This window comes from Heterodontus francisci, chromosome 36, assembly GCF_036365525.1.
Source record: "Heterodontus francisci isolate sHetFra1 chromosome 36, sHetFra1.hap1, whole genome shotgun sequence".
Lineage (NCBI taxonomy): Eukaryota > Metazoa > Chordata > Chondrichthyes > Heterodontiformes > Heterodontidae > Heterodontus > Heterodontus francisci.
The window spans coordinates 1200511-1214497 of record NC_090406.1 but is presented as its reverse complement, the minus strand read 5'-3'; the positions used below and the strand labels follow the sequence as shown (position 1 = coordinate 1214497).

The window sequence follows — 13987 nt, the reverse complement described above, 5'->3', positions numbered from 1 at the left end:
TGACTCCGTGTGTGAGTGTCTGAGAGTGTCTGTGACTCTGTGTGCGTGTGAGTGTGTGTGTGAGAGTGTCTGTGACTCTGTGTGTGTGTGTGAGAGAGTGTCTGTGACTCTGTGTGTGTGTGAGAGTGTGTGAGAGTGTCTGTGACTCTGTGTGTGTGTGTGAGAGAGAGTGTCTGTGACTCTGTGTGTGTGTGTGTGTGTGTGAGAGTGTCTGTGACTCTGTGTGATGTGTGTGTGAGTGTGAGAGAGTGTCTGTGACTCTGTGTGTGTGTGTGTGTGAGAGAGTGTCTGTGACTCCGTGTGTGAGTGTCTGAGAGTGTCTGTGACTCTGTGTGTGTGTGTGTGTGAGAGAGTGTCTGTGACTCCGTGTGTGAGTGTCTGAGAGTGTCTGTGACTCTGTGTGCGTGTGAGAGTGTCTGTGACTCTGTGTGTGTGTGAGTGTGTGTGAGAGAGAGTGTCTGTGACTCTGTGTGTGTGTGTGTGTGTGTGTGAGAGAGTGTCTGTGACTCTGTGTGTGTGTGTGTGTGTGTGTGTGTGTGAGAGTGTCTGTGACTCTGTGTGTGTGTGAGAGAGAGTGTCTGTGACTCTGTGTGTGTGTGAGTGTGTGAGAGTGTCTGTGACTCTGTGTGTGTGTGTGTGTGAGAGAGTGTCTGTGACTCTGTGTGTGTGTGTGTGTGTGAGAGTGTCTGTGACTCTGTGTGTGTGTGTGTGAGAGTGTGTGAGAGTGTCTGTGACTCTGTGTGTGTGTGAGAGTGTGTGAGAGTGTCTGTGACTCTGTGTGTGAGTGTGAGAGAGTGTCTGTGACTCTGTGTGTGTGTGAGAGTGTCTGTGACTCTGTGTGTGTGTGTGTGAGAGTGTCTGTGACTCTGTGTGTGTGAGAGTGTGTGAGAGTGTCTGTGACTCTGTGTGTGAGTGTGTGAGAGTGTCTGTGACTCTGTGTGATGTGTGTGTGTGAGAGAGTGTCTGTGACTCTGTGTGTGTGTGAGAGTGTCTGTGACTCTGTGTGTGTGTGTGTGAGAGTGTCTGTGACTCTGTGTGTGTGTGAGAGTGTCTGTGACTCTGTGTGTGTGTGTGCGAGAGTGTCTGTGACTCTGTGTGTGTGTGAGAGAGTGTCTGTGACTCTCTGTGTGTGTATGTGTGAGAGAGTGTCAGTGACTCTGTGTGTGTGTGAGAGAGTGTCTGTGACTCTCTGTGTGTGTATGTGTGAGAGAGTGTCTGTGACTCTGTGTGTGTGTGAGAGAGTGTCTGTGACTCTCTGTGTGTGTATGTGTGAGAGAGTGTCTGTGACTCTGTGTGTGTGTGTGCGAGAGTGTCTGTGACTCTGTGTGTGTGTGTGCGAGAGTGTCTGTGACTCTCTGTGTGTGTGAGAGAGTGTCTGTGACTCTCTGTGTGTGTATGTGTGAGAGAGTGTCTGTGACTCTGTGTGTGTGTGAGAGAGTGTCAGTGACTCTGTGTGTGTGTGAGTGGGTGTGTGAGAGTGTCTGTGACTCTGTGTGATGTGTGTGTGAGTGTGACTCTGTGTGTGTGAGTGTGTGTGTGTGAGTGTCAGTGACTCTGTGTGTGTGTGAGTGGGTGTGTGAGAGTGTCTGTGACTCTGTGTGTGTGTGTGTGAGAGTGTCTGTGACTCTGTGTGTGTGTGAGAGAGTGTCTGGGACTCTGTGTGTGTGTATGTGTGAGAGAGTGTCAGTGACTCTGTGTGTGTGTGAGTGTGTGTGTGAGAGTGTCTGTGACTCTGTGTGTGTGTGAGAGAGTGTCTGTGACTCTGTGTGTGTGTGAGTGTGTGTGTGAGAGTGTCTGTGACTCTGTGTGTGTGTGAGAGAGTGTCTGTGACTCTGTGTGTGTGTGTGTGAGAGAGTGTCTGTGACTCTGTGTGTGTGTGAGTGTGTGTGTGAGAGTGTCTGTGACTATGTGTGTGTGTGAGAGAGTGTCTGTGACTCTGTGTGTGTGTATGTGTGAGAGAGTGTCAGTGACTCTGTGTGTGTGTGAGTGTGTGTGTGAGAGTGTCTGTGACTCTGTGTGTGTGTGAGAGAGTGTCTGTGACTCTGTGTGTGTGTATGTGTGAGAGAGTGTCAGTGACTCTGTGTGTGTGTGAGTGTGTGTGTGAGAGTGTCTGTGACTCTGTGTGTGTGTGAGAGAGTGTCTGTGACTCTGTGTGTGTGTGAGTGTGTGTGTGAGAGTGTCTGTGACTCTGTGTGTGTGTGAGAGAGTGTCTGTGACTCTGTGTGTGTGTGTGTGAGAGAGTGTCTGTGACTCTGTGTGTGTGTGAGTGTGTGTGTGAGAGTGTCTGTGACTCTGTGTGTGTGTATGTGTGAGAGAGTGTCAGTGACTCTGTGTGTGTGTGAGTGTGTGTGTGAGAGAGTGTCTGTGACTCTGTGTGATGTGTGTGTGTGTGTGTGTGAGTGTCTGTGACTCTGTGTGTGTGTGTGTGAGAGAGTGTCTGTGACTCTGTGTGTGTGTGAGTGGGTGTGTGAGAGTGTCTGTGACTCTGTGTGTGTGTGTGAGAGAGAGTGTCAGTGACTCTGTGTGTGTGTGTGTGTGTGAGTGTCTGTGACTCTGTGTGTGTGTGTCTATGAGAGTGTGTGTGTATGTGTGTGTGTTGGTGAGAGAGTGTCTGTGACTCTGTGTGTGTGTGTGTGAGAGTGTCTGTGACTCTGTGTGTGTGTGTGAGAGTGTCTGTGACTGTGTGTGTGTGTGTGTGTGTCTATGAGAGTGTGTGTGTATGTGTGTGTGTTGGTGAGAGAGTGTCTGTGACTCTGTGTGTGTGTGTGTGAGAGTGTCTGTGACTCTGTGTGTGTGTGTGAGAGAGTGTCTGTGACTCTGTGTGTGAGTGTGTGAGAGTGTCTGTGACTGTGTGTGTGTGTGTGTGTCTATGAGAGTGTGTGTGTATGTGTGTGTGTTGGTGAGAGAGTGTCTGTGACTCTGCGTGTGTGTGTGTGTGAGAGTGTCTGTGACTGTGTGTGTGTGTGTGTGTCTATGAGAGTGTGTGTGTATGTGTGTGTGTTGGTGAGAGAGTGTCTGTGACTCTGTGTGTGTGTGTGAGAGAGAGTGTCTGTGACTGTGTGTGTGTGAGAGAGAGTGTCTGTGACTGTGTGTGTGTGTGTGTGTCTATGAGAGTGTGTGTGTATGTGTGTGTGTTGGTGAGAGAGTGTCTGTGACTCTGTGTGTGTGTGTGTGTCTATGAGAGTGTGTGTGTATGTGTGTGTGTGAGAGAGAGAGTGTCTGTGACTCTGTGTGTGAGTGTGTGAGTGTGTAGTTGTGGTTTGATATCTATCATTTCTTCTCTTGCATTTTTTTCTTGTTTCTTCAGTCCATCCCTTCCCCTTATTCTGTGGCTTTGTTCCTTTATTTTGAGATGTTTTTGAGGGACAGCTGATCAATCAGTGATCAAGTGTTTCCCTGTAACTCAGTGCAACTCTCAACAACAAAAATATTTCCCTCAGAAAAACATTCTTTGGTGACAATGTGCAGGAGGTGGGAACCCCTCCAGCTACAGATCCACCCAGTCCCAACTAAGCTACAGAAACAAAACACTCAATAATAGCATCAATAAAGCATGTCCAGGAAGGAGCAGAGGGCTCAAAGCAATCCAGAATTACTCAGTCACCTGAACTCGGAGTATCTCAGGGGCACATATTGAAGCAGGATTGGAGTAAGCAAGAAAGGATTTGCAAGGGTAAGTTGAAATACCACTTGCAGTTATGTATGATGAATATTTATAAACTTATCTTTGGATCCCGAACTCCAAATGAAAGTTTAAAGAGTTTCTTGGCCTAGAGCTGTGACAGCTCCTACGTGATGTCATCGTCACTTGAGGGTAGCGTTCCCAGCAACTTCTATCTGGGACCCAGCAAAGAAAGTTACAAATCTCGGCCCAGGACACTGCAGATCAGGTTTAGCATAACTTCCTCATTTTTGTATTCTATTCCTCTATTATTTAGGTCCAGGATCCCATAAGCTTTTTTTTAAACAGCGATCTCAACTTGTCCTGTCACCACGACTTGTGTACAGACAGTCCCAGGTCTCTCTGTCCCTGCATCCACTTTAAAATTATACCATTTATTTGCTTCTCCTCATTCTTCAGAACAAGATATATCCCAGCACATTTCTCTGTGTTAAATTTCATCTGCCATGTGTCTGCCCATTCCTGCAGTCTGTCTGCAGCCTCCTGAAGTTTGTCACTACCTGAGTTGTGGTACAGGTGTAGAAAGCTCTGGGCAGACCCTACCTGCAGAAACTAGGTTCAGTTCTGGACCCCGCACCTCAAGGAGGATATAGTGGCCTTGAAGGGGGTGCAGTGTAGATTCACCAGAATGATACCAGGGCTGAAAGAGTTAAATTATGAGGACAGGCTTCATAGACTGGGCTTGTATCCCTTTGAATTTAGAAGTTTAAGGGAGGGGTTTAAAATGATTAAAGGATTCGATAGGGTCGGTAGAGAGAAACTATTTCCTCTGGTCGGGGGCGTGGGGGGGGAGTGGGAGGGGGGAATGTGGGGGAGGAATGGGGGGGGAGTGGGGGCACTTCCAGAACAAGGAGGCGTAACCTTAACATTCGAGCCAGACCGTTTAGGGGTGATGTCAGGCAGCACTTCTTCACACAAAAGGGAGTGAAAATCTGGAACTCTCTCCCCCAGAAAGGTTGGGGAAGCTGGGGGACAATGGAAAATGTCAAATCTGCGTTTGATAGGTTTTTGTTGGGTAAGTGTGTCAAGGCAGATACATGGAGTTAAAATCAGAGCATGATCTAATTGAATGGCCTCCTTCTGCTCAAAGTCAGTGGAACTAGAGACATGTATGACTGCAGCTGACCCAATCTCACCTCCACCATTTCCCAAAGAGGTAGTTGCCCCGAAATAAGTGAAAATGCATTGACTGTGAACTGACAATGTGTTCAATGACGCTCAGTTTGGGTTCTGCCAGGGTGACTCAGCTCCTGACCTCATTACAGCCTTGGTCCAAACATGGACAAAAGATCTGAACTCAAGAGGTGAGGTGAGAGTGAGAGTGACTGCCTTTGACATCAAGGCAGCATTTGACCAAATATGGCATTAAGGATCCCTAGCAAAACTGGAGTCAATGGGAATCAGGGGGAAAAGTCTCCGCTGGTTAGTGTCCTAGGCCCAACCATCTTCAGCTGCTTCATCAATGACCTTCCTACAATCATAAGATCAGAAGTGGGGATGTTAACTGGTGATTGCACAATGTTCAGCACCATTCGTGACTCCTCAAATACTGAAGCTGTCCGTGTAGAAATGCAGCAAAATGGACAATATGCAGGACTGGGTTGATAAGTGGCAAGTAACATTCGTGCCCTACAAGTGCCAGACAATGACCATCTCCAACAAGAGAGAATCTAACCATCTCTCCTCAATGGCATTACCATCTCCTCCACTATCAACATCCTGGGGGTTACCATTGACCAGAAACTGAACTGGAATAGCCATATAAATACCATGGTTACAAGAGCAGGTCAGAGGCTAGGAATCCTGTGGTGAGTAACTCACCTCCTGACTCCCCAAAGCCTGTCCACCATCTACAACACACAAGTCAGGAGTGTGATGGAATATTCTCCACTTGCCTGAATGGGTCCAACAACACTCAAGAAGCTCAGCACCATCCAGGACAAAGCAGCCCACTTGATTGGCACCCCATCTACAAACATTCACTCCCTCCACCACTGACGCACAGTGGCAGCAGTGTGTACCATCTACAAGATGCACTGCAGCAACGCACCAAGGCTTCTTCGACAGCACCTTCCAAACCCACGACCTCTACCAACTAGAAGGACAAGGGCAGCAAATGTGTGGGAACACCACACCTGCAAGTTCCCCTCCAAGCCACACACTATCCTGACTTGGAACTATATCGCCGTTCCTTCACTGTCGCTGGGTCAAAATCCTGGAACTCCCTTCCTAACAGCACTGTGGGTGTAACTACCCCACATGGACTGCAGCGGTTCAAGAAAACTGCTCACCACCACCTTCTCAAGGCAACAAATGCCAGCAACACTCACCTCTGATGGAAAAATAAAACAAATGGGTGATACCATATCAATGCAAGTGAAGGAATTGCTCTCTGACAGTGAACATCATGTGTCCTGCTAAAATTGTGTTGGTGACAGCTCACAGTAAAAACACCTCATGTGCCCCCAGTGTTCATTATTCAGCAACTGGCAGATTCGAGGCAAACCCTGAATAAACATAGGCTCCCCTCCCCCCACCGGCAAACAGCACCAGTGATCTGGATTGAAATAAGCTGATTCACATCAGTTTGCTGTCAAGTATTTAATTAAACTGAATGAACAGTAATTTGCTGACTCTCCACTGGGGGGAGGGGGAGGGTTCAGTTGCATGGAAAATTAGGAAGTCAAAGTTGGAGAAGGTAGGAGTCATTGTGAGCAGAAAATAAAAGGAAGGGACAGGATCTGTGAATGTCATATTGCACCAAGGAATCGTACAAGAGTGGGAAATTTGATAATAGAACAAACTTAAAGGCTTTGTATCTGAATGCACGAAGCATTCGGAATAAAATAAATGAGTTAACAGCACAAATAGAGACGAATGGATATGATTTAGTGGCGATTACTGAGACGTGGTTGCAGGGAAACCAGGTTTGGGAATTGAATATCCAAAGGTACTCAGTATTTTGGAAGGATAGGCAGGAAGGAAAAGGAGGAGGTGTATCTTTGTTAGTAAAGGAAGAGATCAGTGCAGTAGTGAGAAACGATATCGGCACTGGAGATCAAGGCCTAGAATCAGTCTGCCTAGAAGTAAGAAATAGCAAGGGAAAGAAATCCCTGGTGGGAGTAATCTACAGGTCCCCAAACAGTAGAAACCAGAAAATACTGGGGGCTTGTAAGAAAGGTACGGCAATAATCATAGATGATTTTAATATGCATGTAGACTGGATTAATCAAATTGGCAAGGGTAGCCTCGAGGGAGAGTCATTGAATGTATTAGAGATTGTTTTTTGGAGCAATATGTTGTGGAACCAACCAGGGAGCAGGCTATTCTAGATTTGGTATTATGTAATGAGGTGGGATTAATTAATGATCTCATAGTTAAGGATCCTCTAGGGAAGAGTGATCATAGCATGCTAGAATTTCAAATTCAGCTTGAGGGCGAGAAACTAGAGCCCCAGACTAGCCTTCTGGAGTTAAACAAAGGTAATTGCATAGGCACGAGGACAGATTTGGCCCTAGTGGACTGGGCAGGAAGACTAAAAGGTAGGACAGTTGATGAGCAGTGGCAGATGTTTAAGGAGATATTCAATTCCTCCCAACTAAAATACATTGCAGAGAGGAAGAAAGATTCTAAGGCGGGGGTGGGGGGTGGGAAAGCAGCCATGGCTAAGCAAGGAAGTTAAGGATAACATAAAGACAAAAATTAAGGCATACCATGTTGCAAAGGCCAGTGGCAGGCTGGAAGATTGGGAAACTTAGAAAGATCAACAAACGGTTACTAAAAATGTAATAAAAAGAGCAAAGGTAAATTATGAAAGAAATCTAATGCAAAATTTAAAAATGAATAGCAAAAGCTTCTACAAGTATATAAAAGGGAAGAGAGTAGCTAAAGTGAATGTTGGTCCCTTGGAGGATGAGACTGTGGAGTTAATAGAGGGGAACACAGAAATGGCAGAGACATTAAATCAGTATTTTGCCTCAGTTTTCACGGTGAAGGACACTAGTACCATCCCAATAGTAACAGGTCACGCAGAGGTTATAGAAAGGGAGGAACTTAGAACAATCATCATCACTGATTAGAGGCAGTGGCGTAGTGGTATTGTCAGTGGACGAGTAACCCAGAGACCCAGGGTATTGCTCTGGGGACATGGGTTCGAATCCCACCACAGCAGAAGGTGGAATTTGAATTAATTAATAAATCTGGAATTAAAAGCTAGTCTAATGATGGCCATGAAACCATTGTCGATTGTTGTAAAAACCCATCTGGTTCACTAATGTCCTTCAGGGAAGGAACAAAGAACAAACAAAGAACAAAGAACAGTACAGCACAGGAACAGGCCATTCGGCCCTCCAAGCCTGCGCCGATCTTGATACCTGCGTAAACTAAAACCGTCCGCACTTCCGGGGACCGTATCCCTCTATTCCCATCCTATTCATATATTTGTCAAGATGCCTCTTAAACGTCGCTATCGTACCTGCTTCCACCTCCTCCCCCGGCAGCAAGTTCCAGGCACTCACCACCCTCTGTGTAAAGAACTTGCCTCGCACATTCCCTCTAAACTTTGCCCCTCTCAAACCTATGTCCCCTAGTAACTGACTCTTCCACCCTGAGAAAAAGCTTCTGACTATCCACTCTGTCCATGCCACTCATAACTTTGTAAACCTCTATCATGTCACCCCTCCACCTCCGTCGTTCCAGTGAAAACAATCCGAGTTTATCCAACCTCTCCTCATAGCTAATGCCCTCCAGACCAGGCAACATCCTGGTAAACCTCTTCTGTACCCTCTCCAAAGCCTCCACATCCTTCTGGTAGTGTGGCGACCAGAATTGCACGCAATATTCTAAGTGTGGCCTAACTAAAGTTATGTACAGCTGCAGCATGACTTGCCAATTTTTATACTCTATGTCCTGACCAATGAAGGCAAGTATGCCGTATGCCTTCTTGACTACCTTATCCACCTGCGTTGCCACTTTCAGTGACCTGTGGACCTGTACGCCCAGATCTCTGCCTGTCAATACTCCTCAGGGTTCTGCCATTTACTGTATACTTCCCACCTGCATTAGATCTTCCAAAATGCATTACCTCACATTTGTCTGGATTAAACTCCATCTGCCATTTCTCCGCCCAAGTTTCCAACCGATCTATATCCTGCTGTATCCTCTGACAATCCTCATCACTATCCGCAACTCCACCAACCTTTGTGTCATCCGCAAACTTACTAATCAGACCAGCTACATTTTCCTCCAAATCATTTATATATACACTACAAAGAGTAAAGGTCCCAGCACTGATCCCTGCGGAACACTACTCGTCACATCCCTCCATTCAGAAAAACACCCTTCCACTGCTACCCTCTGTCTTCTACGACCGAGCCAGTTCTGTATCCATCTTGCCAGCTCACCTCTGATCCCATGTGACTTCACCTTTTGTACCAGTATGCCATGAGGGACCTTGTCAAAGGCTTTACTGAAGTCCATATAGATAACATCCACTGCCCTTCCTTCATCAATCATCTTTGTCACTTCCTCAAAAAACTCAATCAAATTAGTAAGACATGACCTCCCCTTCACAAAACCATGCTGCCTCTCGCTAATAAGTTTGTTTCTTTCCAAATGGGAGTAAATCCTGTCCCGAAGAATCCTCCCTAATAATTTCCCTACCACTGACGTAAGGCTCACCGGCCTATAATTTCCTAGATTATCCTTGCTACCCTTAAACAAAAGAACAACATTGGCTATTCTCCAGTCCTCTGGGACCTCACCTGTAGCCAATGAGGATGCAAAGATTTCTGTCAAGGCCCCAGCAATTTCTTCCCTTGCCTCCCTTAGTATTCTGGGGTAGATCCCATCAGGCCCTGGGGACTTATCTACCTTAATGCTTTGCAAGACACCCAACACCTCCTCCTTTTTGATAATGAGATGACTGAGACTATCTACATTCCCTTCTCTAGGCTCATCATCCACCAAGTCCTTCTCTTTGGTGAATACTGATGCAAAGTACTCATTTAGTACCTCGCCCATTTCCTCTGGCTCTACACATAGATTCCCTTCTCTGTCCTTGAGTGGGCCAACCCTTTCCTTAGTTACCCTCTTGCTCTTTATATATGTATAAAAAGCCTTGGGATTATCCTCAATCTTGTTTGCCAATTACTTTTCATGACCCCTTTTAGCCCTCTTCCTTTCTACTGTCTTTATATTCGTCAAGGGATTCGTCTGTTCCCAGCCTTCCAGCCCTTACGAATGCTTCCTTTTTCTTTTGACTAGGCTCATAATATCCTGTGTTATCCAAGGTTCCCGAAACTTGCCAAACTTATCCTTCTTCCTCACAGGAACATGCCGGTCCTGGATTCTAATTAACTGACATTTGAAAGACTCCCACATGTCAGATGTTGATTTACCCTCAAACAGCCTCCCCCAATCTAAATTCTTCAGTTCCTGCCTAATATTGTTATAATTAGCCTTCCCCCAATTTAGTACCTTCACCCGACGACTACTCTTATCCTTATCCAGAAGTACCTTAAAACATATGGAATTATGGTCACTGTTCCCGAAATGCTCCCCTACTGAAACTTCGACCACCTGGCCGGGCTCATTCCCCAATACCAGGTCCAGTACAGCCCCATCCCTAGTTGGACTATCTACATATAGTTTCAAGAAGCCCTCCTGGATGCTCCTCACAAATTCTGCCCCATCCAAGCCCCTAGCACTAAGTGTGTCCCAATCAATATAGGGGAAGTTAAAATCACCCACCGCTACAACCCTGTTACCTTTAAATCTTTCCAAAATCTGTCTACATATCTGCTCCTCTACCTCCCGCTGGCTGTTGGGAGGCCTGTAGAAAACCCCCAACATCGTGACTGCACCCTTTCTTTTCCTGAGCTCCACCCATATTGCCTCGCTGCATGACCCCTCTGAGGTGTCCTCCCGCAGTACAGCTGTGATATTCTCCTTAACCAGTAATGCAACTCCCCCACCCCTTTTACATCCCCCTCTATCCCGCCTGAAGCTTCTAAATCCTGGAACATTTAGCTGCCAATCCTGTCCTTCCCTCAACCAAGTCTCTGTAATAGCAACAACATCATAGTTCCAAGTACTAATCCAAGCTCTAAATTCATCTGCCTTACCTGTTATACTTCTCGCATTGAAACAAATGCACTTCAGACCACCAGTCCCGCTGTGCTCAGCAACATCTCCCTGCCTGCTCTTCCTCTTAGTCTTACTGGCCTTATTTACTAGTTCCCCTTCATTTATTTCACTAGCTGTCCTACTGCTCTGGTTCCCACCCCCCTGCCACACTAGTTTAAACCCTCCCGAGTGACGCTAGCAAACCTCGCAGCCAGGATATTTGTGCCCCTCCAGTTTAGATGCAACCCGTCCTTCTTGTACAGGTCCCATCTGTCCCTGAAGAGATCCCAATGGTCCAGATATCTGAAACCCTCCCTTCTACACCAGCTGTTCAGCCACGTGTTTAGCGGCACTATCTTCCTATTTCTAGCCTCACTGGCACGTGGCACAGGGAGTAATCCCGAGATTACAACCCGAGAGGTCCTGTCTTTTAACTTTCTACCTAACTCCCTAAACTCCCCCTGCAGGACCCCATCACTCTTCCTGCCTATGTCATTGGTACCGATGTGTACCACAACATCTGGCTGTTCACCCTCCCCCTTCACAATGCCCCCTGTCCGTTCAGAGACATCCTTGACCCTGGCACCAGGGAGGCAACATACCATCCTGGAGTCTCTTTCACGTCCACAGAAGTGCCTATCTGTGCCCCTGACTATAGAGTCCCCTATAACTATTGCTCTTCTGCACTTTGTCCCTCCCTGCTGAACAACAGTGCCAGCCGTGGTGCCACTGCTCTGGCTGCTGCTGTTTTCCCCTGATAGGCCATCCCCCCCAACAGTATCCAAAATGGTATACTTGTTAGAGAGGGGGATAGCCACAGGGGATTCCTGCACTGACTGCCTGCCCCTTCTAGTGGTCACCCATCTATCTGCCTGCACCTTGGGTGTAACCACTTCTCTAAAACTCCTGTCTATGACGCTTTCTGCCACCTGCATGCTCCTAAGTGCATCCAATTGCTGCTCCAACCGATCCATGCGGTCTTTGAGGAGCTGCAACTGGGTACACTTCCTGCAGATGCAGTCGTCCGGAACACTGGAAGCGTCACGGACTTCCCACATCTCACAGGTGAAGCACTTCACCCCTCTAACTGACATTTATAGCACTAATTAATTAATTAATTTAAGATAAATAAATACTTATTAAATCCTTACTAAATTGTTATAACTATATGGTCCTTAGTGCTAGATTCCTACTGTAAATATTAAATGCTAACTAAATACAGTAATCTCCTCCCTCTGGTTTAGTGACTCTACTTATTAATTAGTTAATTAGGGTTTTTATCAATTTTTATCAATGTTTTATTTTCAAATTCAGTAAAAAAAATTCCCTACCAGCCAATTAGGTCACAGCTTTCCTGTGACGTCACTTTCAGTTTTTCTTTACCAAGGTAAGTTTTTTATACTTACCGGTCCAGAACTCTGCCCTCCGAGTCTTCTCCCAGTCAGCTGTGCTCTTTGGAAGCTCTGGGCTCCCCTCACTCTGAGGATAAAGAAGAACAAAGAACAAAGAAAATTACAGCACAGGAACAGGCCCTTCGGCCCTCCAAGCCTGCGCCGATCCAGATCCTCTATCTAAACATGTCGCCTATTTTCTAAGGGTCTGTATCTCTTTACTTCCTGCCCATTCATGTATCTGTCTAGATACATCTTAAAAGAAACTATCGTGCCCGCGTCTACCACCTCCGCAGGCAACGCGTTCCAGGCACCCACCACCCTCTGCGTAAAGAACTTCCCACGCATATCCCCCCTAAACTTTTCCCCTTTCACTTTGAACTCGTGACCCCTAGTAATTGAATCCCCCACTCTGGGAAAAAGCTTCTTGCTATCCACCCTGTCTATACCTCTCATGATTTTGTACACAGGACAGGTAGGAAATGAAAGGAGCTCCTCGCTCCCTCCTTACCAAACTTCCTCACTTACCAAACTTCCACTGTAGCACTCCAGTACAAACAAAGTCAGCACTGTAAGATGGCTCACTTTGATACTGACTCATTCTAGCCCCCTGAAAACTGGTTTAAAAACAATTCTCTAATTAACAAGGTACAGCTGCAAGCAGAGCCTGAGTGAACCCTGTTTAAAGCTGGTCTAAAACTCACCTTCTCCAACCCAAATAGCAACTGTTAAGTTGATCTGCTAAATAAAAGACAGATTATGATATACATTAATGATTTGGAGGAAAGTATAGGTGGTCTGATTAGCAAGTTTGCAGACGACACTAAGATTGGTGGAGTAGCAGATAGTGAAGGGGACTGTCAGAGAATACAGCAGAATATAGATAGATTGGAGAGTTGGGCAGAGAAATGGCAGATGGAGTTCAATCAGGGCAAATGTGAGGTGATGCATTTTGGAAGATCCAATTCAAGAGTGAACTATACAGTAAATGGAAAAGTCCTGGGGAAAATTGATGTCCAGAGAGATTTGGGTGTTCAGGTCCACTGTTCCCTGAAGGTGGCAACGCAGGTCAATAGAGTGGTCAAGAAGGCATACAGCATGCTTTCCTTCATTGGACGGGGTATTGAGTACAAGAGTTGGCAGGTCATGTTACAGCTGTATAGGACTTTGGTTCGGCCACATTTGGAATACTGCGTACAGTTCTGGTCGCCACATTACCAAAAGGATGTAGATGCTTTGGAGAGGGTGCAGAGTAGGTTCACCAGAATGTTGCCTGGTATGGAGGGCGCTAGCTATGAAAAGAGGTTGAGTAGATTAGGATTATTTTCATTAGAAAGACAGAGGTTGAGGGGGGACCTGATTGAGGTGTACAAAATCATGAGAGGTATAGACAGGGTGGATAGCAAGAGGCTTTTTCCCAGAGTGCGGGATTCAATTACTAGAGGACACGAGTTCAAAGTGAAAGGGGAAAGGTTTAGGGGGGATATGCGTGGAAAGTTCTTTACGCAGAGGGTGGTGGGTGCCTGGAACGCGTTGCCAGCGGAGGTGGTAGATGCGGGCACGATGGAGTCTTTTAAGATGTATCCAGACAGATGCATGAATGGGCAGGAAGAAAAGAGATACAGAACATTAGAAAATAGGCGACATGTTTAGAGAGAGGATCTGGATCGGCGCAGGCTTGGAGGGCCGAAGGGCCTGTTCCTGTGCTGTAATTATCTTTGTTCTTTGTTCTTTGTATATTTAAGATAAAATTAACCCTTAATTATCCTCACTTACCAAACTTCCACTG

At 46.4% G+C, this 13987-nt stretch overlaps 1 protein-coding gene across 1 annotated transcript in view; it reads right to left on the bottom strand.

The window, feature by feature from the left end:
* The window catches only part of LOC137351328 (inhibin beta C chain-like), a 36412-nt gene extending 23613 nt beyond the window's left edge, over positions 1-12799 (bottom strand). Inside the window, exon 1 of the mRNA XM_068015765.1 lies at positions 12727-12799. Coding sequence (XP_067871866.1) covers positions 12727-12799 — 73 coding nt within the window. The remainder of the gene's footprint in view (positions 1-12726) is intronic.
* Positions 12800-13987: the final 1188 nt, after the last annotated feature.